General features: G+C 46.6%; 1 protein-coding gene across 10 annotated transcripts in view; it reads left to right on the top strand.

The window, feature by feature from the left end:
- Window positions 1-24,223, top strand: part of MEIOB (meiosis specific with OB-fold) — a 32,054-nt gene that overhangs the window by 2,097 nt on the left and 5,734 nt on the right. For 4 of the 10 annotated variants that reach the window (XM_065686608.1, XM_065686610.1, XM_065686607.1 and 1 more), the window contains exons 2-8: window positions 13,213-13,632; window positions 15,832-15,900; window positions 17,083-17,174; window positions 20,394-20,451; window positions 21,828-21,959; window positions 22,689-22,761; window positions 23,913-24,108. In XM_065686608.1, the coding sequence (XP_065542680.1) occupies window positions 13,590-13,632; window positions 15,832-15,900; window positions 17,083-17,174; window positions 20,394-20,451; window positions 21,828-21,959; window positions 22,689-22,761; window positions 23,913-24,108 (663 nt within the window). In that variant the 5' untranslated portion in view covers window positions 13,213-13,589. Of the gene's footprint in view, window positions 1-13,212; window positions 15,362-15,831; window positions 15,901-17,082; window positions 17,175-20,393; window positions 20,452-21,827; window positions 21,960-22,688; window positions 22,762-23,912; window positions 24,109-24,223 lie in introns of those variants that run through there. The other 6 variants (XM_065686613.1, XM_065686611.1, XM_065686612.1 and 3 more) reach the window with 6 other exon arrangements.

The raw sequence follows: 24,223 nt of genomic DNA, 5'->3' as shown, positions 1-24,223 counted from the left end.
TGTGGGCACAAATAACCACCATCAGGTGTAGGCAGCTCTGGGGTACGTTAATGTGAGGAAGAAAACAGTACATGATGCTTGTGTCTAATGCAGGAGTGAGCTGGGCTGTTGTGGTTCAACCTTTGCCCCGATCCTGGGTGATGCTGTTCACTGGTTCAACATGGTTGGGGTGAGCTGAGCTCTGCCTGTGTGCTCTGGAAGCCTGTGAGCAGCAGCAGGGTGCTTGCAGGGAAATAGTAATTACTGAAATAATGAAGCAAATGAGTTATTTGTGAGCATCCTGCTGGGATAAATACCTGTCTGAACTGGGACAGGGCACGCTGCTGCTGTGTCCCCACTGCGAGGAGGGCTCTGAGGGTCCCCACTGCAGGGTCCCCCCCTGCTGCCTCCAAACCCTGTGACTCCCTAAAGCAGATGTGGAAGACGTGCAAGGGATGCAGCTGCTGGGAGGCAACCAGCTCTGCCGAGTTTATTTGCATTTCTTGGCACAAAAAGTAGTCGTCTTTGACCCGTTTTGGAAATGCAAGGTGCTTCTCTGTTCAGGTCTTCAATCTTGCTTGAGCATTCAAGCAGATGTGGTTTCTGGAGGAGAAGGGATGCCAGTCTCAGCATCCTCTTGTACAGGTTTAACTCACTTGCAGGGGTGGTTTGGAATGCTCTGGTCCCTCATTCAGTGTGCATGGGGTTGTCCCCATCCTACATGGGCTCACTGAGGTGCTGTGACAGATGTGATCAGGAAGAAGAATGTCCCCTTTGCTTGCAGCATCCTTTTTCCCCACTCCAAGGGCAGTGATCATGGTTGTGTGAGGGGGCTGAATCCTGGCTGGGAGCAGCACAGCCCCGCAGAGCTGCCCCATGGGCTGTGCACCCTTGCACAAGCTCAGCACTTTCCTTGGCTGAGGCAAGAGCTCTGATTTTAGTTTCCTTTGATTAGAAACAGCGACACTGCCTCACATAATTAATCACTTTATATCAATAGAGAGAAGAAATTGGGGCCTTTCTGGCAAGCTCTCCCCTGGCAGGAGGCGAGCCTCAGACCTTAATCATGTACCCCCCATTGCCTGGTATGGGGTAGGAGGAGACACGTGGGATGGGGCACTGCCACCACTGCTCCTTCCCCGGAGGGCATGGACACACAAAGTGGGCAGGGGGAGGAGGGGGATGGATGAATGGATGGATGGGTGGATGAAGGCTTTGCATCTGGCTAGTGGCAGGGCACTGAGAGGTACCACAGTTGATTACATGAAGGCCAATGTTAAGGGTGAGCAATGGTGCTGGAGGGTCTGATTCAGCCCTAATTCACTGTAGCTGGTGAGGGATGGTTTAGACTGGGACCAGATGATGTTTTGCCCCATCACCATCATCCACACAGGCAGCTGCAGCCTCCAGCCTCGCCTGGAAGCCAACAGGGAGAACATTATCCACTTCCCCCCCCTCTTTTGCTCTGAGTGCAAACTTCCATGTGACAGCAGGGGCTGATTGCTGCAGAGACACCCTGCAGCAGCCGCAGCATGCTGCTGGCAGATGCCAGCGGGAAAGAAAGTGTGAGGGATGGAGGGCAGCAGGAGAGGGGCCGGGAAACTGGGAAACTCTTCTGGTGGGGATGGGAAAGGAGCTTGTGCAACAGCCAGCCTTTAATTAAGGGTCTTTTAAAGCGTTTTCCCAGCTGGTTAACATTGCCTTGCCATATTGGAGTGGTTTAGAAGCAATGCTCCTCAGGAATGACTCCCTTCCTGTCAGCCTTGTGTGCGGGTGATGGGTCCCCCCACGCCTTCCGAGGAGTGGGGCAGAGAAGAGAAGGCTCAGAGAAGACCTTAGAGCAGCCTTTCAATACCTAAAGGGGCTACAAGAAACCTGGAGAGGGGCTTTGGACAAGGGCCTGTAGGGCCAGGCCAAGGGGAATGGCTTGAACCTGCCCGAGGGGAGCCTGAGCTGAGCTCTTAGGCAGAAGCTCTTCCCTGTGAGGGTGCTGAGGCGCTGGCACAGGGTGCCCAGAGAAGCTGTGGCTGCCCCATCCCTGGCAGTGCTCAAGGCCAGGTTGGACACAGGGGCTTGGAGCAAGCTGCTCCAGTGGAAGGGGTCCCTGCCCATAGCAAGAGATTGAAATTGGGTGAGCTTCAAGTCTCTTCCAACCCAAACCAGATTGTACGAAATAACCCCCGTACCTGTCCTAAAGGCAACAGAAGTCTCTGCTGTGCCAGCTTGTGTAAGCCTGTCCCCTCCGTGTCTGAGCACAGCACGTGGGCACACACCAGCCAAGCCCACAAACACTGATTTAGTGTTTTTTACCCCACTTTTGCATCCCTGAGTGCAGCCATGGATCTGTGTTTGGCACCCTGAGCTGTGCCCCAGCCCCAGGCAGGAACCTTTTTCTCCCAGCACTTCTCTTCCAGCCCTCTCTAATATTGCTCTGTTAAAGTTGCATTTTAGCTTTTATTATGATTCTTTCCAAAGATAAGAGCGCTGTGGAAGCCAAGGGAGCCCCAGCACCAAGAGTGTCATTGGAATTGACACGGTGGGGAACCGCACGCTCAGAGGAGGATGCTGCTCAGCAGTGCCGTCACTCAGCCCAGCTTTGAAGGGACCAAGAGAGCAGACTGCAGTGATGCTGCCTCTTCCAGGGAATACCTTTCTGGAAAAGGGGGATATTTCCCTTTGAGCAAAATGCCCCCAGCCCACTCGCAGCCAGGTTTGCATCATCTCCTCCTCTGCAAATGCAGCTGGTGGCTGAAACCTCAGCAGGAGGAGGAGAGAAACCCCAGACAGGAACAGCATCAGTTTGCACTCAAGCCTAGAGAAAGGGTTAAGGTTAGAGAGAAACACTCAAAACTGGCTTTTAAACGCAAGCAGCTCCACACACAGCACGCTCCACAGCAGGGTTTGGCACCCACAGGTTTCCATTGAGCCTGGAAACACTGGGAAAGCCCATCCATGGGGAAGCGGGAAGAGAAGGAATAACCTCCGTCTGCAAACACATCGCCTGCCCTTGCAGGCAGCCTCAGCACGGATGGGACATGCAGCACCCCCAGCCTATATCCTCATCCTTCCTACCAGAGCTTAAACCTAATGAGAGAGCTTAAATCCTGATAATATCAGATCCCTGGATTATTTACAGAGCATCACAACATGCCGGTGTGCCAGTGATTCATGGGGTACTTTCTTCCCCTTCATTACACTAATAAATCTCCCAGTGAAGCAGGAAGAGCGCATCCCAGCACACCCCTCACAGCCAGTGGGAGTCTCTGCTCTTGCCTCCAAGAGGATATTGTACAAGGCAGTCTTGGTGTGGTGCATGGGATGAAGGAGGGAAAAGCTCCAGGAGGATTTGGGTGAGCAGATGAAGCTTAAAAAGGCAGAAAAAGTCCCTGGGTATTTTCAGCATAAACACCTCCATGCAGGTTTATGTGCCCAGCTGGCTGATGGGCAAATGCCTTCACTCTGGTGCTCATTTCTGCCATCTGTGAGTGCAGAGAGCTCCCCATCCTTACAGCCAGTCATAGAATCCGAGACTGGTTTGGGTTGGAAGGGACTCTAAAGCTCATCCAGCCCCAACCCCTGCCACGGGCAGGGACCCCTTCCACTGGAGCAGCTTGCTCCAAGCCCCTGTGTCCAACCTGGCCTTGAGCACTGCCAGGGATGGGGCAGCCACAGCTTCTCTGGGCACCCTGTGCCAGCGCCTCAGCACCCTCACAGGGAAGAGCTTCTGCCTAAGAGCTCAGCTCAGTCTCCCCTCGGGCAGGTTCAAGCCATTCCCCTTGGCCTGTCTGTCCCTACAGGCCCTTGTCCCAAGCCCCTCTCCAGGTTCCCTGCAACCCCTTTAGGCACTGGAGCTGCTCTCAGGTCTCCCCTTAAGGAGCCTTCTCTTGTCCAGGCTGACCCAGCCCAGCTCTCTCACTCTCGCTCCTATTCAGACCTGTCCGAGCTAAGGGCCAGCGGTGTACCTCCTTGTGGAGGATGTGATCCTGGTGCAGCCTGCCCAGGCACTGGTGCTGTTGGTGAGCAGGGTGATGTACAACCACATGTAGGCACAGGCTGCAGCAGTGCCCAGAGCAAGCGCCTGTAAGCGGCCGAAACCATTCCAAGTCCGGAGAGGCTTTGCAATAATTTCCACATTCCATAATTTTTCTCAAGAGGGGAAGAGAGGCAAGCCTGAAATAATTACCCACACAAGCACTCATTGAAATGTTCTTTACTGTGAGCACTGATCACTTACTGTATTTAACAAGACAATTTTGGTTCTTGGCGCAGAAAAGCAAGCAATGATTAAAGCTCTTGTTTTCAGGATCCATGAGCCAAAGCACAAAAGTCTGTCGCTAGATCCAAGTCGGAGCTTGGCAGCCAGCTCCTACGCAGGGAGTGGGCCAAGGTGAAGTGGCTCTGCTCAGTATCTGTAGGGTTTGGGGTGATGGGGAGCATGGTGGGTGCTGGTCCCCCCACTGATGCTACGTGCACGGGGATGTCTGGCAGTGGGGACTTTGTGTTCAACCCTGGAAGTGAGCTGGGGTATTTTGCAGCAGGTAGAAGATGCTGGGGCTCCTTGGGGCTGTGGAAGGTTCCTTGGTAGTGGAAAGGAGCAGGTACCAAGCTTGAGGACAGTGTTTGAGTGTCATTGGGTATCTGCTGCCACCTCTGTGTCTGTGGAGCCGGAAAGGATTTGGAGGGAGCCTGAGAAGGCAAAAGGCCCCGGTGTGTGCAGGCAGCAAGGTAACACAGGGGCCTTGGCTGGAGGCAAAGCTATCCCACAGCTTATGCTGCTTTGGCCTCCAGGGTGCCCCATGCTGGGCCCATCTTCCCTGGTGCAGTGTCCAGCTAAGCTGGAAGGCGCTGTCCCCTGGTGAGAGGCGTCAGGGTATCGCACTTGCCCCAGGGTACAAGTGAGCAGAGCTGGTGAAAGCGCCCTTTTGTGCTGTGTGTGTTCCACCCCGCTCAGAAACACTGCCCGGAGATGAACTGGGATCTGCAGGGCCAGAGCTGCAGCATCACTGGAGATGTGACTGCAACAGTGCTGTCACGCACCCAAGTGGGGAGGCTGCAAGGTGCAGGGCCCCTGTGTTAGCAGAGGGTGTGAGGATGGTGCAGCAATCCACAGGTTTCACAACTCCGCTGCTCCCTTGTAACCTGCTCCAGTCCCTGACACTCGGGATCTTCTTCAAGACCAGCTTCACGGCTGAGACATGAGTTTGATGCAAGATTATCTTCTCTGGGAGGTGATGTTTTTGCAGCAAAGCCAAGAGGAGCTGCGTATGAGGGCCCACTAGGACAATCCTGTATGTATCATATGGTGCTGAGGGTCTCTCCTAAAACCAGGCTGTGTTTCAGGTGCTTAGCATCCTGTGGTGATGGGCAGTGAAACCCAGAGGAGGGTCTGCTGCAGCACATCCCCTTCTGAGGGTCTTTACTGTACCCTCAGGCTCTTAAAGCTGCTTGCTGGAGTCAAAACAATGTCTTGGTGTGAGTGTTCCATGGAGTCTGAGTGTTGGTGTCATGTCATGGCACTGTGCTGGGCTGCTGGGAGAGATGATATTAGTGGGGTGAGCTCTGCTTGGTGTGGACAGGCAGCTCCAGCAATGCTGTGGCTGTAGGAGCTGGGCGTGAATTTGAGCCAAAGAGACTGGCTTCTTGCTGATATAAATCAGCCTTGTTTGGTTCAGTGCAGCTGTGTGATTTAGACCAGGTCAAGATCTGGTTCAGGTCTTCCTACTGCGCTTGTTAAGCTCCTGTCCTTGAGGATGGTGTCGGTTCACCTTTGAGCTAAGATGAATGACTCCCAGTGTAGCAACACTAAATATACCCAATCTTGCACTTGACTTTCCCAGTCTCTCTTCTTGTTGCAGGACAGGGAGGGCTTCCAGGGAAACTGGGGTTGGAACTGGGTGATCTTTAATGTCTCTTCCAACCCAAACCATTCTATGATTCTATGAAATACTTGGGACAGCTGAGAGACACAGTTCTGCATGGACAGCAGTATCGGAGTCCCCTGGTGCCTTTCCCCTGGAAGAAGTGCAAGAATTCAGACACTGAATAAATTTCACAGACATTAACTATGTTAATCAAGCAATTGCTTGTACACAGGGCTGCTATGTGCTGCCTTCCCCTTCTCCTCAAGCATGGTCAAATCAAACCAACAAAAGACCCTTGCAGAGAGCTTTTGTTTCTAGCAGTGGCCTCCTGGAGTGCATGGTGCTGAGGGTGCTGTGAGGATCCAGCTCCCTGAGCGGCTGTGTTTCCCTTGGTGTCTCTTCTCCTGCTTGGATGCAGTCAAGCAGTCACTTTTTGTCTGTCACTGCCCTTCTGGCAAGAGCAAGGAGCATACCATGTCCCCAGGGATGTGCCCTGCAGTGCTGGCCACCCTGACTGGGAGCCTTGTGCCAGCCAGGAGCTGCACTGGCTCTCTTGGCTTCATTTGGGATGACAAAGAGCACTTGAGGAGCAGCTCTGTCAGCCTGTGCTGCTGGTGCAATCCTGCCAGCCCTGGCAGATGGGCAGCCTCTAGCAGTGTCCTCTGCTCGCTTGGATGAGTTGTGCTTGTTGGACTTATTTACTGCGCTGATCAATAAATACTATATGCAGTAGGCTACATTTCATGACCACAACGCTGTACATGTGCCTAGTGCTATATTTCAAGGGCATAAATAACACTGGGGCACCAGCAGAAATTAAAACCAAACGGAGATAACTTAGAACAATTTACGCCCAGAGGTTTTCAACCCAGAGGGGGAGGAAGGAAAGAAACGGAGGCTTCAGACAACACTCCTGGCCTGTGCCCTTCACTTCATCCAGCCTTCTCCTGCCTTTCTGGGGTACCCACGGCTCTGGCTCTGCTCCAGCCAAGGTGGCATTGGCTGTTTCCCACCAGCCACCTGCTTTCCCTGCATCCCAGTGCACACGGGAACATGGTCCCAGGCCGGCTGCTGCCGCATGCGATTCAAGAGCCCATTTTGGCACATCCTGCCTGCCATCGGATGCTCCCAGCCGTGACACTGGGGTGTGTTCTGCTAGTGAGCATGTAACCCAGCAGCATGGGCTGCAGTCACCAGGTTGTTTTGTTTCAAAATTCAATATAGATTTAATTATATGAAAGCAAACTATAATAGAGGGGTTATTGAGTGTAACCCCCAAAACACAGGCAGTGAGAGCTCGATTCCTCTCCCCTCTGGTAGCGTTTAAGCGTTTCCCCTGCATCGGTGACGCAGACGTTCTTCATAAATCAGCGGAGGTAGGAGCACATTTGCTCCTCTGTCTTTGAAGAGGCGTCAGATCTCTGAACAGAGGCTTCTTGCTGGGTGATCCTCTGGGGCTGGTTCTCATTTCCTTGTAGGAGGTGGGTCTGGAGCCCATTTTGTGCGTTTGGGATGGCTTGCGGGGGGAAAGGGGGAGGAAAATGAATGACTTTGCTTCGTCAAAAAAAGCCTTGACTTGACACCAAGAGCACTGTGCACCATTAGCATCCCACTGACACAATTATTTACCAGGAAGACGCGGATATTGATTTGGCAGTAACCGCACACGGCAGGGCTAAGGCTGTGGGATGCTGAAAGGCTCCATAAGGGCAAGCCAGGCTCACCATGTGCCTTGGTTTGGGCTGATCCTGCCTCAGTGCTCTGCAGACCCGACCCTGTCAGGTTTGCTCCACATTACTTTGGGTACTGGTGTGGCTTTTGCCCCTCTGGTGTCATTGCTGGCTTTGCTGTATGCCTAGACCCTATAAGGAGGGTGATGGCACTGAGTGCTGTGCTGGAGCTGGTGGTGGTGATGGTGATGGTGAGGGATGTGAGATGGCCACGCTCCCCACTGACTACTGTCAGTCCTTGCTGGCAGGTACATCTTCTAAATGCCCTGCTCAGTCTCTGGAGGCCTTTGCTAGATGTAAGCCTCTGTTACGGATCTTTGCTGGCAGTTGCGTGTATGTGACCCCTTGGAAGAGGGGATTGGAAAGATGGCGAGAACGTGGGATGCTTGTGGGTCCCTGGATGGGAAGTTGCCGCTCTCTGCTGCAGAATCCCTGTGGTGTTGGAGGATGCTCAAGGCTGGTGCAGCTTGCACTGGGGCTGGTGGGGGCCCTGCACTGTGTCTGTGCTGTAGCAAGGGGTTGCTCCCTCTGGTAGCTGCTGTCAGCCCATGGGAAGAGCCTGGGTGCTTCCAGCCTTTGGCTGCACTAACTCACAGGTGGATGGGGATAAGGGGTGGCACTGGGGAACTGGCTGATGGGTTGCATCTTCCCATGTACCTTTTAACAGAAGAAAATCTACCAAAGTGAGGCATCAAGAGACCCCCAGCTTCCAGGGGCAAGCTGCAGGGGAGGTCAATGAAAAAGGAAGTTTCCTGTTCAGCTTTGCCCAGTTTTGTCCGTCTTGAAGCAAGGGTGTTAATGCACAACAGCTGCATGGTGGCACAAAGCATCCATCTCTGTGCCAAACTACTCTCATACCTCTCCTAAACCTCTTGTGTGTGCATTAACCAGGAAGGGCTATCAGAGATGTGTCCCTGCACAAGCTTAAGCTTCAGGTTGCCTGAAGAGGAGCATAAGAGGCTTTTCCCCTTAGCGCATCACCTCTATGGCAGTCGTGAGATGTGCCAGGCACTAAGGATGGATATGCCTTGGGAGACACCTTTGCCTGGGAATGGCTTGGGAAAGCAGCTGCCCTGGGAGAACGTCGCTGGCTGCAGTCAGGATTGCCGTAGTCATACAGACAGCTGCAGCAGGAAGAAACTCCTGGAAGAATTTTAAGGCCTTTATGTGGCAGCTTTTTAAAGGTAATTGTAACCCGAAGGTTGTGCTGGAACATTTCTGCCTCGCTGGGCCATTTCCACCGAGGAGCTGGCAGCAGGCAAGCTGCTGAGTGAGGAGTCGGCATTGCCATATGGAGCTCTGCTCTGGCTGCTTGCTAAAGACAAAATCGTACAGGGCCAGGACTTGGCAGCCCTCCTCCGCAGAGACCACTTGTGTGAATAAATGTTACTCATCGGCGCTACTCAGTGTTACAGGATCTGGCCCGCATTCATAAAGAACAACTGCATTTTGGCCCGGGTTCAGCAAAGCACTCACATATGTGCTCAGTGCGAAGCACACGAGCCATCCCGGTGACTCCCTGGGAGAAATGTTGTGTTTAAACACACTCTTTGCTGGATCTGGGCTTTCATCTGACTTGACTTTTGTGCCCTGAATCGCCCTTGGCTTTCCCAGTGGAAGCAGCCCCTGTGTCAGCAAAGGCTGTGCTCTTTCTGTGCATCCATTGAGTTTGGCTGAGACAGGAGCCTTATAAAAGGGGAGCTGGGAGTGCGCTAAAGAAGGATGCAGTGGGGAGGCTGAGGCAGGCTGGCAGGGCTACATCTTATTTCTGTTGTTAAGAGCAGTGAAGAGGAAGGAAGAAATTTACTGAAATTGCATAATTGGGTATTTAATGATAAAGAAAAAAATCAATCAAACCCATTTTTGTGTTAATCATAAATAGCTGGTGGGAGTTTGTAGCCACAAGCTCCTTCAGAATGTGAGCTCAGAAGATGAGATGAAGAAAGCCTGAGGCACAGGTAATGAAGTCATCCATTGCTATTAGTTGGAGACACTTTGGAAGGGAATCAGACTTCAAGGCTGCGAGTCACAAACCCATCACTCACATCCCAGCCTGGTTCTTCACTGGTTCCCTGCTGCTTCTTTGAAACCCTGGATTTATCCATGAGCCAGGAGATCCTGAGCAAGCTGGGCTTTCATCTGCTTGGCGATGCCTGCTCCTCTGTTTCTGCACTCATCTTTAATCTAACTCAACCGGCTGCAGCGGAGTTACATCAGGGACACATTTGGCCTCCAGTATTTACTCCACACGCAAGTGCCAATTTCCCCTTTCGTTTCAGAAACGGGTAGTTAAGGACATTAGTGAGCTGTGTGAAGCGGGACAGCCACCACCCGGGCGAGCTCCAGAAGAGGAAATACTCATGTACAGCGAGACAAGAACAAATTCAAAAGAATAGAAGGAACTCTTGTTAGATACGAAGCGCGTTGCCAAGCCAGTGAATCTGGATGTAGTTAGAGAGGTGCACAGTACACAGCAGAAGTCTGTAATATTTGATTCCAGGGATATATATTTCCGGGACAAGTTGTTAGATTGACCTCTAGCGTTCATTTTCTTCAGGGAAAATTTCTTGATACCGTCCTGTTTTAATCAGGTCTCGTACCTTTGCACTCTGGAAAGGCTTTGGAGGGAAGTTTGTGGGGTTTCTAATGGATAAAAGCTTAAAATGTCAGTGTTGGTCTGCAGGCATTTTCTAAGCAGCTGGCTGACAGGCAGCCAGGCGTACACTGGAAATGTTGACACACGATTACCTAAGGAAGGGGCTGGATGCGGTCCTGGCTCTCAGAGGCAATGGGAGGTTTGCCACTGCTGCGCCAGGGCCGAGCGCTCAGCCATGAGATCAAAGGTGTATTTTGACTGGAAAGTTTAGCTTGGATGGGTGGTTGGGATTGCAGTGGTGCTCTGTTCACTGAATTCTGTGGTGGGGGAGAAATCCTGTTTATTCTGAGATCGCAGTTTTCTTTTACAGCCCTCCCCATGTGTCTAGGAGAATTATGTCCCAAGTTTTCACAGACTCATGAAACCATAGAATGGTTTGGGTTGGAAAGGACCTTAAAGATCATCTTAAAGCAGGGACCCCTTCCACTGGAGCAGCTTGCTCCAAGCCCCTGTGTCCAACCTGGCCTTGAACACTGCCAGGGATGGGGCAGCCACAGCTTCTCTGGGCACCCTGTGCCAGCGCCTCAGCACCCTCACAGGGAAGAGCTTCTGCCTAAGAGCTCAGCTCAGGCTCCCCTCGGGCAGGTTCAAGCCATTCCCCTTGGCCTGGCCCTACAGGCCCTTGTCCAAAGCCCCTCTCCAGGTTTCCTGTAGCCCCTTCAGGTATTGGTATGCATTAGGTTTTCCTCCTTAGGAACTGCTCATGCAGGGATTGAGTTTTAGGCTCTGTTGGAAAGTGGAACAACTGAAGGATGGAAGGGTTTTCCCCAGTTTTGTCTCTGGAAGGCACTCATCCCACATGTCCCAATTGGTGTTGTTCAGTATCATGTGTCACAAACTGAAATCCAGATATAATTCATTTGGTTTTGGGGTTTCATTGATTTGAATAGCTGGAAATGTTTGACTGGCAGCCAACCGCTGCTAAATGTCTTGTTTTTCCCTTCCAAAGTGCTCTTTCCCCAGTATCAGGGAGCTGTCACTGCAGCTATTTTTAATTGTTGTATTTTTCAATTCCTGATGTTTTGTTGGAAAATACTCCTCATTTGTTTGCTCAGCGAGGGAGGAGGGAATTCTGGTCTTGAGGAAAGTGATGAAAATCCAATTTCACTGACCTCACTTCAATTATTCTGGAACTGCGTGCGGGAGGAGTTATTCTCCATAGCTGTAAACTTGGAGACTCCAAAAAGAAGCACTTTCTATGTCTGTAGTTTCAGGCTTTAAACTCTTGGGCAATCAATGCCTGAGCTTCAAGAAAAGCAAGGTAGGGTATCACTGTGTGGACAAACTGAATTGAACAGACTTGTGTCAGTGGTGTCAAGCAGTGAATTCCCACATAGGCATCTTATTCTGACTTTTTGCTATTAAAAAGACACAGGAGGATTAGGTCTGGGACATGTTTATTTGCTAACTATTAGCTAAAATATACCAGCTACTTAGTGACTACCCAGAAGGTCTTGGATTTCAATTGTGGTGTTTGTTTTGTGCTCAGATTCTGTGATGGTGCTTGACATGACCTGATTTCAGTGCACAGGTTGGTGCTGTGGCTTCCTTTCCTTTCTCGTTGCTTCCCTGTGTGATGTTTCTGCTCCACCACTGGGCGAATGCTGCAGAAAGGATTAATTAGTGTTGAAATCGTTAAGAACTGAGCTTGCTGATGAATGGGCATCCAGACCCTGCCTTGGAGAGTGAGAACACTGCTTTCCCCCAGCACAGACCACTGCAAATGCGTGCTTGCTGCATTCGGGCCCTGCAGATGCCGTTCACCCCTGCCCGTGGGGATGGCTGGGTCTGGTTTTAAGCAGTTTCATGCGAATTCATCAGAGAGAACAGGGAGACTTTGTTGTCTTGAGAGCAGCTGGTGTTTTAAAACACTGTCCTTCCTGGACAGCTGGGAAGAGCAGCACTTGCATGTCCCACACAGATTTACACCTTAAAGAAAGCCTTTTTCCCCTCTTTGCCAGCAATAGGGTTTTCCTCATGCAGAAGAGAGCTGCTGGCATTCCCATCCATGGTCCTGTTTCCTCACGCACACATTCAGTGTCTGAGCTGTCTGTTCATGCTGCTGCTGCACGGACGCACCAGCTTCAGGTCCTGGCATCTTTCCTTGAGCAAATAAGCCAGAATTAGCAGAGATAAGGCAGGAACCAGCCAGGGCTCATGTTCATTTAAAAATAACTCTGGTTGCTGCATTTTCATCTGCTGTAGGAGGTTGTAGTGCTGCTCAGAGCAAGGAAATCCCACTGAAACAGCACTGGGATGACTCCAGTGCTGGGGACTGGGATGAGGGAGACATAGGAAGAAGTGAGATATCCCTGAGCACCTGCCAGCTGCATCAGCACCTGCATTGCTTCTTCTAAAGATCCATCCATCACTACTCCATCAGCACTCCTGAGTCTCAGCCAGTTCAGGTATCAACCAAAGCCACTGAGCAGTGAATACCTTTAATAATTTGCTGCTTTAAGTGGATTCAGTCAGGCCAATTACCTAAAATTGCAGGTCTGCCCTTTTCATTTTACAGACTCTTTAGGTTCTAAGAATGTATAAATATTCAATGAGCACTCAGTAAAGGCTTTGAGCAGCATAAACCTCACAGAGCAAATATTTCTATGTTGCTCTAGCTCTGAAGATCCTATTGAAGATGATTTCTGAAGTGTCCCTGCTAGTGCTGGATGGGGACTGGCTTCCTCTGCATGCAGATGATCCTGATCCTCACGTACCAAATTGCTAAGTGAATTACCAAATGGCATTTGCACTCCTTGACCATGCCAATGAGGGTGATTTAAATAAATCCATTCATGAAAGGCCTAATTAGCAGGGACCGTGCAATTTGCAGGCATGGATGGGGAATCCTCTGCTTAATCACATACAGAATCTGGCTGAATGCTAAGTGCTGCTGAAGTACTGGAGAGTTAAAATCACCCAGACCTTTCAGGAATCAAGCGCTAGATGAGAAAAACACTGAATTAATATGGTTCTCACTCCACAGGAGCTGGTGCAGGCAATGGAGAGGCGAGCAGGTCCTTGCGTGGTGCACAGCCCTCAGGAAACTGCTGCTGGTCTTCCTCTTGCCTCTGTTTCTCCAGTTGTCAAAGGGAGATAAGGATGCTGATTCCCTTTAGAGATCACTTTGAGGTCAGCTGAGGAGGAAAGCTTGAGTAAAGCGGGGTACAAGTCTGAGTGACTTGTTTTTGCAGGCTCTCGCCAGTGTTTGTATTAAGAATTCCTAACGTGGGGAATCAGCTGCCATTGTAAATCAGCAGAAGACGTTCAGATTAGACATTTGTTTATTATAAGCACCAAAAAAGATGTCATTTGCTTACAGTAACCAACAGGAGTCCAAACGGCTGTTCCCCATTGTGCCACATGCCATGTGAAGGGCAGAATTCACAGCATCCCTGTGAGACAGGTATGTCAATCAAATGAATTCTTGCCTCAGTACCTGCAAGTTAGAAACTCAGCATTTAATCACATCTCCTAGGGAAAGAACTCTGGTCTCACATCCGCTGCCTTTGTGTCTGTGGCCAGATTGGTGCATCCCTTCATGATGGCCCTGATAACATCTTCCTACCAGAAGCTATCATGGGAAAGTAAAAAGCAGCTTCTTTTCCCCCAATGTAGGCGCATTGAAAATGGGAGTGGAACAAAACCACAAAGCATCCTTGTTCTGGTGGCTTTGAAATGAAACAAAACCTGCAGCCCAGCGCTGGGGACACCGCAGCTTGGGTTTCACCTGCCCTTTGTGTCTCTGTGTGAAAAGCAGCTCACCCTGGACAAAGCCTAATGAAAGTGGTGACCATGCTGGGCACAAGATGCCAGCTCGGTTCAGCAAGGCTCTGTTTAAGCGGGTGCTTATGTGCCACCAAAACCTTGCTGAGATAGCAAACAGGCTCAATGCCTGCAAGCCCATGGGCTGTGATCTTGCTTTTCTCACCCTCGGTGGCAATGGAGAGCTGCAGATCTCATTTCAGTTTCGGTTTACCCTGGTTTACCTTGCAGTCCTGGAAGCAAGAATGAAACCTGTACCTTTGCCAGTGTTTTTCAGGCTGTGTACAACATTTCCTTCTTATCCGATTAGGATCCCATCACACTCATTATCTTCTGCTTCTTCGATAGCTTGACCTAATTAAAATAACAGAACTAACAAAGAAAAACCCTGATTCTGCTTACTGGAGGCTTCAAACCGATGGACCCAAGTTAGATCCCGGGCTTGTACTGTGTAAAAGGTGACCTAAGCACCCACCCACCCGGGCTGTCGGCTCTCTGGCATGCCGTTTGTCATCAGCACGGTGCAATTACCATGGGCTTTAGTGGCACAATAAATACGAGAGCCCAGGTGGTGTCCACTTTCAGCTGTTTAATTGAAGAAATGAAAGATCCTGTAAGACACAGTCAACACAGAGGGTTTGTCAGCCTGCACTGAAGCCTTCAATAGCCCTGACCTTGAGGCCATCACATTGCTCACCAGGAGTAAGAGTTTTTTATGACGCAGAAGTGAAGAGCATCGATTTTTATACAGGAAAATCATTTCATATGCAATATAAAGGGACAAAACGGCTCGCTCCAGTCTGAAAAGCTGGGAGTGCCGTGTACCAATCAATACAAATAATATCTTACACCATCCATTCTAATTCATGTAGAAGACACAGGTTATGATTTCTTTTTTCCCCTGTCAGAGCTACCACAAAAACAGATTTAGGGAATGGTTCCTCCAAGATTTGGGTTGGTTTTGGTGTGGTTTTGGTTTATGCTCATAGCAGAATGAGCCTTACTTTAGACTCATGGGTTGGTGCTTTGGTGGCTTCGAGTCGCGGTGACTTGGGACCCGCTTGTGACACTGCTGCATGCTTTTGGGGAGGAAGAAGACTTCCAGGGTTTCCTCTGGAGTAACGCTGCAAGGAAACACAGACATCGGTTAGAACAGCAACCCCCGATGCAATCGGGTGGTTCGAATGAACATCCCGCATGGAAAACCTCGGGATGAAGCTGCTGCCCCGAGCGGGATGCGGCCTGAAGTAAAGCCCCGCAGAGCAGAGGGCTCGCAAAGGAAGTGAACCCGAGCTCTGGGTGCCGCAGAGCCCTCACTGAAGCTGGGGGTGCTCCAGGCAGGTCCCTCTGTGCCCAGCACCATCGCTCAGGTATTCACTCAATCCGTGGTGAATGGGGGGGTTTTGGTGGCCATCCTCTGATCCGCTGCCCCTCACGGCAGAACCAGCCCGTGAAGGAGGGTCACAGGCTGCGGGAGGGCGCCGCCATTTTGTCTCCCTGTCCCTCACGCCTTCCTCTCAGGGCGCTCCCTTCCCAGCCTGGCTCTGTCCCCCCGAGTCCCCTTTGTGGTAAGGGCTCCTTCATGGCACCATCGCTGCCTGTGTGGGATGGCCACCATGTGCTGCTCGGGCTTGGGCAGGGAAAGCCGTGATGGTGGTGACGAATCCATGCAAGAGGAATCACTTGAAGCCCGGCTTTGGGGGTGCAAGCTTGTCTGGTGCCAGGCACCATCTTGGGGTGGGGTGATGGTGCCAAAGGCACCTACTTGTATTTAATACACTACTTGTATTTATTACATTACTTGTATTTCTTGTGACTGGCATGTTCTTTCTCTTGGAAGAAGGTCTGTTCCTGGGTGGTGGTGAGATAAAGGCCTCTGCTTCCTCAGGAGCTCATCCCTGCCTCTGCGGTAAGGAATGGCTGCAACTGCTCATCGCAGCCTCCCCTGTCAGGGCCGCTTTAAACCCTAAAATACCTCTTAATCTTCCTTGGTTACACACGTTACCAGTGCTGTCCTCTCTAACTGTGGAGTGAGGTGTCATTTAACTATATTTAACTCCTTCTGAGGGCAGAATATTAACATGCCTTGAAGGGATACTTGAGGTGATCTATTCCATATAACGGGATGGGAACAGGCTTGCCGGCCTCATTGTAAGGCAAATTTGGGCTATCTTTCTGTGAGTTTAGTTTGAAATGCTTTCAGAAACCACTTCTCAGATAACTGCTTGCCTCTTTTAATGTGCAGACTGTCAGTTTCTGCTCATCACTACTGCTAGGTTTAACCATTCTGACACAAGGTATAAAGACTGTAAAAACCGTTCAGGACCTTGGTTATAAAGTTTGAACAGGGCTCCTCTGGACCATATCACTTCTCTCATATTAAAGATTTAGACAACTCGATGGTTCCTCCCATAGAAAACTAGAATCTGACAGCTATTTGTTAAATAGCAATAATGTCTCTGGGGGTACCCATGAACTAATAAGACAGATTCAGATGGGTTAACAAAGCACCCATGGCCTGACTTGGGCATCTATAGAGAAGACCTGAGCATGCAGTAGCTCATGGAATGCTATATCGGCAGCCTGAAAATAACCTATTTTTACCAGTTTATTTTAATAAATTCAAAACTTTTCTGCTTTGAGGAAAGAAAGAGCTCCCATTTTCAAGTAGTTTAATATTAAGCCCAAAACCTCAGTTAAGGTGGTTTGCAACCCAACACTTTTCTTTCCTCCCATGTAAATGGCCTTTTATATATGAACTGCCTCATTAAATTCAGCTGGATTTCCCAGACAGAAGGAGGGTAAATATTTTTCAGAGGCTGGTGCTAATAGAGTCATTTAATGGCAAATAAATAAATCACAATTACAGACCTTTATTTGAGAAGCACAGGTAGAGCAGTTACAGTCAAATTCATAACTTACCTTGCCAAATACAAGCTGTAAAGAATTGTCTGCTTCAGATGGCTGGGAAGTCTTTTTATTGAAAACAGATGCTATTTGGGTCAAAACATTTGTGTTAAAAAATGACTTGTTATTCTCCCTATGAATGGTTTTAAGTGATTTGTTTGGGTTTTTAAAACATCTAAATCAGTTTTCTCAAGTTACAGATCAAGAATGGCTTATTCTAGTTCAACACAGGACTTTGTCGCACTTTCAGATCTGCATCCAAGTCTTGCTCGTCCTGTAAGTCTCATAGACATAGTACTTTTGTTCCCAAATGAAATTGTATATGACTGTATTATATTACTGCAAAATTATGTAATTGATGTATATTTAGATACTAACAGCATTAGTCTAATTGTTAGATATAAAGTACCTTACCTTCTTTGTGGATAAACCAGCAAAATGAAAATTGATGCTGCTGTTGTCCATAGTATGTGGATGCCACAACTATAGATATTGACTGGACAATTCAATGTCTGAAAGTATCAGAGGCTTCTTTGTAATGTTTTAAATGGATGCTGAATTAGTAAAGACATGTACAGAGTCAGCATTATGTAGTCACAATACATCCATAACCCACAATAGTCTTTCACAACAGGCTATGAACCCAAGTCCTGCAGTCTTAATACTTGTGTGCTCAATCCCTCTGAGCTAAATAACATAGTCCTGGAATATTCAAACAAAACCCTTGTTGAATGGTATGGTGTTTTACTTAGATAAAAATCTCACAGTTGCATGTCAGAGAGGATCACTTCTGTTCCTTTAGAACAAAAAAGCAGGTTTTGTAGTTGTCAGTTTACGAGGAGCTAAGAATTTTGCTTGTAGGAGGACAGGAGAATAAGATGAACTAAAAAGTAAACTTAACGAACAGCAAAACTTTATGGTTGGCAAATTCATACAGACATTTGAATATGATTTCTTTATTGTTGTTGTCTTGATGTGGGTGATGACTATCATCACTGGAGTGTGCTTTAAAATTCACTATTATTCTCTTTGGGTTTTAGATGGTTGAATAAAAAACAGGAAGTTTTCATTCCCTGCTCTCCAAGACGATGTTTTAATACGGGAAGGAGAAGGCTGCAATATTCTCTGTTGCAGTATTTCCCACCATCACTGTGCAGCCCAACAGCAATGAAATGTCTTCTGAGTGTTCAGTGCTGCTTGGAGCTGGAGCCTGGAGAGCTAAACAGAGGCAGCAGTTCCCCATGGCTACCCCACGAGATGTAGTGCTGAGTTACAGACCTGTTTCCCTGTGCAGCTTAAAGTAGCTGCCCTGTGGAAGTCCTGATGCTTGTGAAAAGAGCAAACCCAACTTTTTCTATCCCCAAAGCTTTGTATTTGAGAGGGGAAGAATATATTCCTTTTCCCCTCATATATTTTAAACAACTGAAAGAGAAAACACGGAAAAGGGATGAACTAGGAGAAGGAGGTTTATATCCCCTCAGAACAGTACTGTATGCTCTTTCCAACTTTTTATAAACTCCTGGTCTCCAGCAAAGCTCGTTTAATCTCTCATTCCCAGTTACTCTCAAATCGAGTGATCCTCTAATTCGGTTAAAAGCATTTATTTTACAAAGAAAACTCATCTTGAGTATTGCAATTAGCAGCATATGGAATCATAGAACCATAGACTAGAGTAAAGTAGTTTTATAAAAAGCAATTCACTAGTATCTCCTGGTCGAAAGGTCTGTGTGTGTTTAGGATATTAAAGCAGCTGAGCACACATCATTCACAGAATCAAAATACAGTTATTTTCCCTTGCAGTTTATTTTTTAACAGCGAAATGGATCAAAGCCCCAGAAACTTTCAGTGTGCTAATGCTGTAGTCTCATGATCCGGTTGAACAACCTTAAGCAATGCCCTGCCAAAAAAGGCAGGCTGGCCTGCTTCCTCCTGCAGGCAGTTCCGCTCCTCCTCCCCCAGTGCAACTAGTGCTTGTGTAGTTGCACAATGAGCTGATCAAGGAAATGATCTCTGGAAGTTTTTTCTACCTTCTTTCTCCTCACCACCCCCCCTAAAATAGTTTCCAGCCAGATCACTTCCTTCTCGCAGCTTGCTGTGCAGACTTGAGTGCTAATATGAGAGAGAGGTAAATGTATTTGCAGCAGGGAGAGAGGGGAGACCTCCTTTGGAAACTACAGATTTCCAGCAGCTTAATTCATGTGAAAAGTCATCCTAAATGTCAGCTCTTTTGACTGGCAGTACAGGGTGTGTTGCACTCTGATCCAATTGAATTTTATTTTTAGGAAACAGAACCAAGAAGAGAAAAATCAAGTCCTAATCTAAATCACTGCATGCTGTTTTCAGATAGAAAGTATTCTGTTAGAAGCACTTGGAAGAACTAGGACGTCACACTGTTCATTCCCATCACTGTAGGATAAGACAGTTACCTTGCTCCATCTAGTGATTCAAAGTAAATTGGGAACATGACATCTCATTTTTGAGCACACATCAGTATTGTCACAGTCAGCAGGCTGCATGGCTTTGTGAACTGGGCAAAATTCAGCTTGTGTGGGTTATTAAACACTTACTCTGCCCCTTCCCTTGCTGCGATGAGGAAGTCATGTTTGGAAGGACTTCTGCAGTACTGCAATGTCCCTCTGGCCTCGCTTTCGTACCAGCTTTCACTGCTTACCTCTTAAATCCCAAACTAGCACTGCAATACTCTTCTACTGAGGAGAAGCTTTTTGATTAGAAACCCCACCACCACACAGCTATATATTCGCTATAAATATAAGTTATATAAATAAGATATAAATGTATCTTTATCCCTCTGCACCTAGTAGTTTTGTGTGACAATTGAGAATGGGCTGCTTTTGCATAACAAATACAGGTTTAGCAAAGCAGAATAAGATTGATTTTATTTTGGATCATCCAAAAAGTTTATTACCTACACTTCCTTTGCAGTTGGTTATGAGAGACAGGCACCAGGAAAGAGGCACCTGTAGAAATTAATGTTGCTTAGCTGAGGACAGGATAAATAGCCCTCCCTGTGGATGTGCGCGTGTGGATCTTGGTGCTGACAGCAGGGGAAACCTTGGATACTTAACTGCAAAATAAATCCTGTCCAGACTTTTCACGGTGCATTTAAGGAGATCTGAGACCTGTGCAGAGAGCATGAAACAACACAATTGCTGCTTACCTGAGGAGAGATTGCTGTAGAACAGCCAAAATAGTGAACGTTTGGGGTGAACTTTTGTCCTCCCATTGTCTTTACAACCAGAACCAGATGTATTTCTTTTAATATTTTTATTAGTCACTCTTTTTTTTTTATTCAGGGAAAATTGTATGTTTGTGTTTTAGGTCTCAGTTCATATGGTATTGTGGAATAAATAGATTAACATGATTACTAGTCAGAAACATGTTTATTATCATCAGTAGAGTACAAGTCCACGAAATCTAATTCATCACATACATCTGTGTTTAATACTTGTATTCTATAATCTTTTTATTTTTCAGAATGTAATCGGTGTGGTTATTGGGAAAACAGATGTCAGAGGCTTTCCAGACAGAAAAAGTACAGTCCCTTTTAACTGGTTTTACTTCATTTTCTTATACAGTACAGTTTGGCATCTATGACTAAAATCAACATTTAAATGATAAACAGACTTCTTAGTGTAAAATGGATAGAGTAAAAATGCACAAAAGAAATGTGTATGTGTGTGTTTGGAAACCAAGATGAAAGAGCAGCATCAGTTTGGCTAAACCTTATCAATTAGACTTTACTTGGAAAAACTCCATTATGGAAGTGTTTCAGGCTCTGAATAAGATAGTGCTGATATGGACCCAGTGATAGAAATAGTGCCAGAATTGATCTGGGGCCTTTGTGTTCATTCTCTCTTAAAATAAAAATGCTAAGGAGATGTCTTGAGGAGTGAAACAAGTAATTTCTGGTCTGAGTAGCGCCAGCTTCATCTTATTGTACACTCCTAAAGAAAACATGTGTATAATACATTGTTAACCCAGCATCAGTTGGAAATTGAGGCAACATATCTACAGCTCAGGGTTCATACAGACACTGTTATGAAGCATCTCCAGTCCTAGAGAGACATTCCAGCCCTATGGGAAGGGCTTCCTGGCACCACGCAAAGCTGCCCGATGGGTGAATTAGAAGGAAGTCACCATTGTCACCAGAGACACTTCTACCTAGTGTGAAAGGGGTATTCCTATTTGTGCGTCCATGGAACTGCCATCAGATTATGCTTATTCCATGGATCACTATGCAGTTTTCATTGGTAATTTAAAATAACATATTGCATAATGCTGTACGATTCGTGGGAAGCTGAAAGAGAAAAGAGACTGACATCCTCTTAACACTGAACTTCCCATAGAGCTGGAAACACTTTGCTTTATTCAGTTAAACCCCTGGACAACGATGCTGCCTGGGATCTGCTGCCTGGGATCTGCAGCCTGGTATGCCATCGTGGTGGTTTCTATGTTATTGTGGTGGCCTTGCAGCACAAGCATCTCAAGATGTGGGCACAGCCATCTCGGGACAGCCTACCTACTGCAAAATTTGGGCTACTGCATACACTGGTTCATAGTATTGTTTCATGCGTTGATCCTGGTTATACTTTTGCCTTGAATGCACTGGATGCTCTTTTATTTCTTGTCATTGGATCTGTAAGTTTATGTGGTGCTGCCAAATTAAGTTAATGTCTGCATGGATGGGATCGTGCAGGTAGAACCCTAGCACAAGTTGTACAACCCCATTCAGGACCACCAGTGTGTTTACTGAACGGTCTGCTGACCTCTAGTGGGACTCTCCAGATTGCGGGCTGTAAATTCATGACAAAACTCAGGAAAACCTCCAAATAGCAGGTTATAGCCATATATTCTAGATTGAAATCAAGCTGTGCTAATGAACTGTAACAGTGCTGTTTCTTTTTGCAGACATTGGGTCTGAAAGATACACCTTCGGTTTTACTATTCGTGATTCACCAACTTACTTTATAAATGTAAATTCTTGGGGCAGAGAAGAGTACATTAGATCCCTTTCAGAAAGCTTCAGAGTTGGTGACTGTGGTAAGTTGGAGTTTATTCTTAACGGTTTCTTTTGAATGTGTTTTGGGTATTTTTTTCCAGTATATCAGTGTTATGAATTTGTGGTTTTGTTCTATTTTTCTCTGAGGACTCAGAAAACATTCTAATTGGAAGCAAATTGTTCAGTTATGTTAAGTATAAAGAGGAAAGGAATAAGATTTCAAGGATTTAAATTCAAAATCAGTAAATATGTCAAGAAAAAGACCAGATACAAACCACTGAATGCCACCACCCAGAACCTACCTAGATCATTATCTAAGTTTTATTTGGTTCTTATAAATGATGAAAAATGAACTCTCTAAAGTAGTTTGGTGTTCTATTTTGTCTTCATTTAGTTTTCGATGTGACTATGATTGTTCATAAAAACACAACAAAAATCATTTATTTATAGTATGTGCTTTTATCTTGCTAATAGAAAGACTTTGCTGCCCGTGGTTGTTAGATCAGAGTGTTTGGATAAAAACTTGAGTACACACATGAGAACTTGGTGTTGGTTTGTTTCCATTCGCTGTCTTGAGGACTCCTGTGGGAGTCTGGCAATAATGTCGGCTGTCTGGACAGATACAATTTTCAGTATGAAAACATTTGGCAGCAGTTATTGCACGTACCTTTTCCATCATCAACCTTGAAAACAGCCATTCTTAAAAGCATCTCTCTTTATATCTATCTGTATTCAGTTTTCTAATATTACTTATCAATGTTTTATTTTAGTTACAATTGAAAATCCCTTAATTCAGTCGAAGGAAGCAGAAAGGGAAGAAAAATTCAACCCTGTAACTCCTAGGTAAGTTTAAAGCAGAGACTGCTAGCTCTTTCCGGAAAGATCCAAGTTAATACTTGTTTTAGTTGCCAGCCAAGGATCTGGGGTTACTTGTGTTATGTAGCTGTACCTTACTGCTTGTATTCACCCATCTATGGTCAAATATCTCAAAGGAGAATATATTTCTCAGTATATGGTCATAAAGTAATAATGCTCTGTGTAACTAGAGTAAATTTAATTCTTTGAGTAAAGCCTACTAAAACTGTTTGAAATCAATGTACGTATGTTGCCTTTCAGCGTGTTCTGTAAAATCTGAACCCTTTGAAGCAGTATATGAAATTAAAATTTTAAGTAATAATTTAGATATGTTTTAGTTTCATTTATATAGCTAAGATACAGACTAAACACCTGTTCTTTAATTAGGGTTTCTTTCCTAATTGGTCATACTCTAATATTTGTAATCATATGGCAGGCATAAGAATATTGTATATATGCACACGAAATTAGGAAGTAAGAAGTTTTATGTCCCAGTTTATTGAGCATCTCTAAGCGTTGTAGCAAATGTGCAGCTGTAGAAGTTACACTCGCTTTCTGGCTAAGCAGAAAGAAGTAAAAGAACAAAAGTGAGATAGAAATTTGACTGAGAGAAAGTGCTCCTCTTAAATCTATAGATTTCATAAGCATTTGTAAAATATATTTATCCTGAAGTCATCAACTGTATCTTATTTCTGCTGGCTAACAGTGTGTCATAAATATTCCTGAGGTCATGGAGCTATTACTTTTGAAAGCACCTTACCAAATCCAGTCTGACTGTAGCTATGTCACGATGCCAAAACCTCTCATTACCTGGATTACAGACATTTCAGAACTGATTTTATTTTTAGTGGTTGATAAAGGCTGAAAGGTTTGAAATATATATTGTACATTGCTAGCAATTCATGCTGGCTTTTCAGTTCTGTGTATAAAGTACATGATAATAAGTCTTCCGTCAGAGAAAAGTATATTGTTTTATTTTAGAGCAAATTAATTCCAACTTTTCCTCATCTTTAAGGAAAACACTAGATTAATAAACCAGCAGTTATTTCCTCATGTGAATTGAATAAACATTTTACACTGTTGATATCCTGGTGAGTGAAATGTTGATCCATGCGCTTTGTTTTGTGTGTGCCATCTAGTTGCTACAAACTAATCCTCAGTGAAAACCACTCAGTCGTCAGAACGTTTTCCTGTTATGAAATGGACACCAAACTGCTTTCTCTGCTGCATCTGCCTGTCAAGGACCCTCAGGATTATTATTCACTGGGTGATATTACTGCGAATGGACAAAGCCTTGATGGAAGGATCCTTAATCTGCTTGCAGCTGTCATGTCAGTAAGTTCAAGAGCCACAAGAATCATGTTTTTCTACTGTACCATGGGTAACTTACTGTTTGGTTTGCGTTTTTTTGTGGTGTACAGGGTTTTAACCCCCGCCCTTTTTTAACTCT

This window comes from Lathamus discolor, chromosome 6 (genome assembly GCF_037157495.1).
Source record: "Lathamus discolor isolate bLatDis1 chromosome 6, bLatDis1.hap1, whole genome shotgun sequence".
Lineage (NCBI taxonomy): Eukaryota > Metazoa > Chordata > Aves > Psittaciformes > Psittacidae > Lathamus > Lathamus discolor.
Note: the sequence above shows the minus strand (reverse complement) of the source record. Positions and strands in the feature narration are given on the sequence as shown.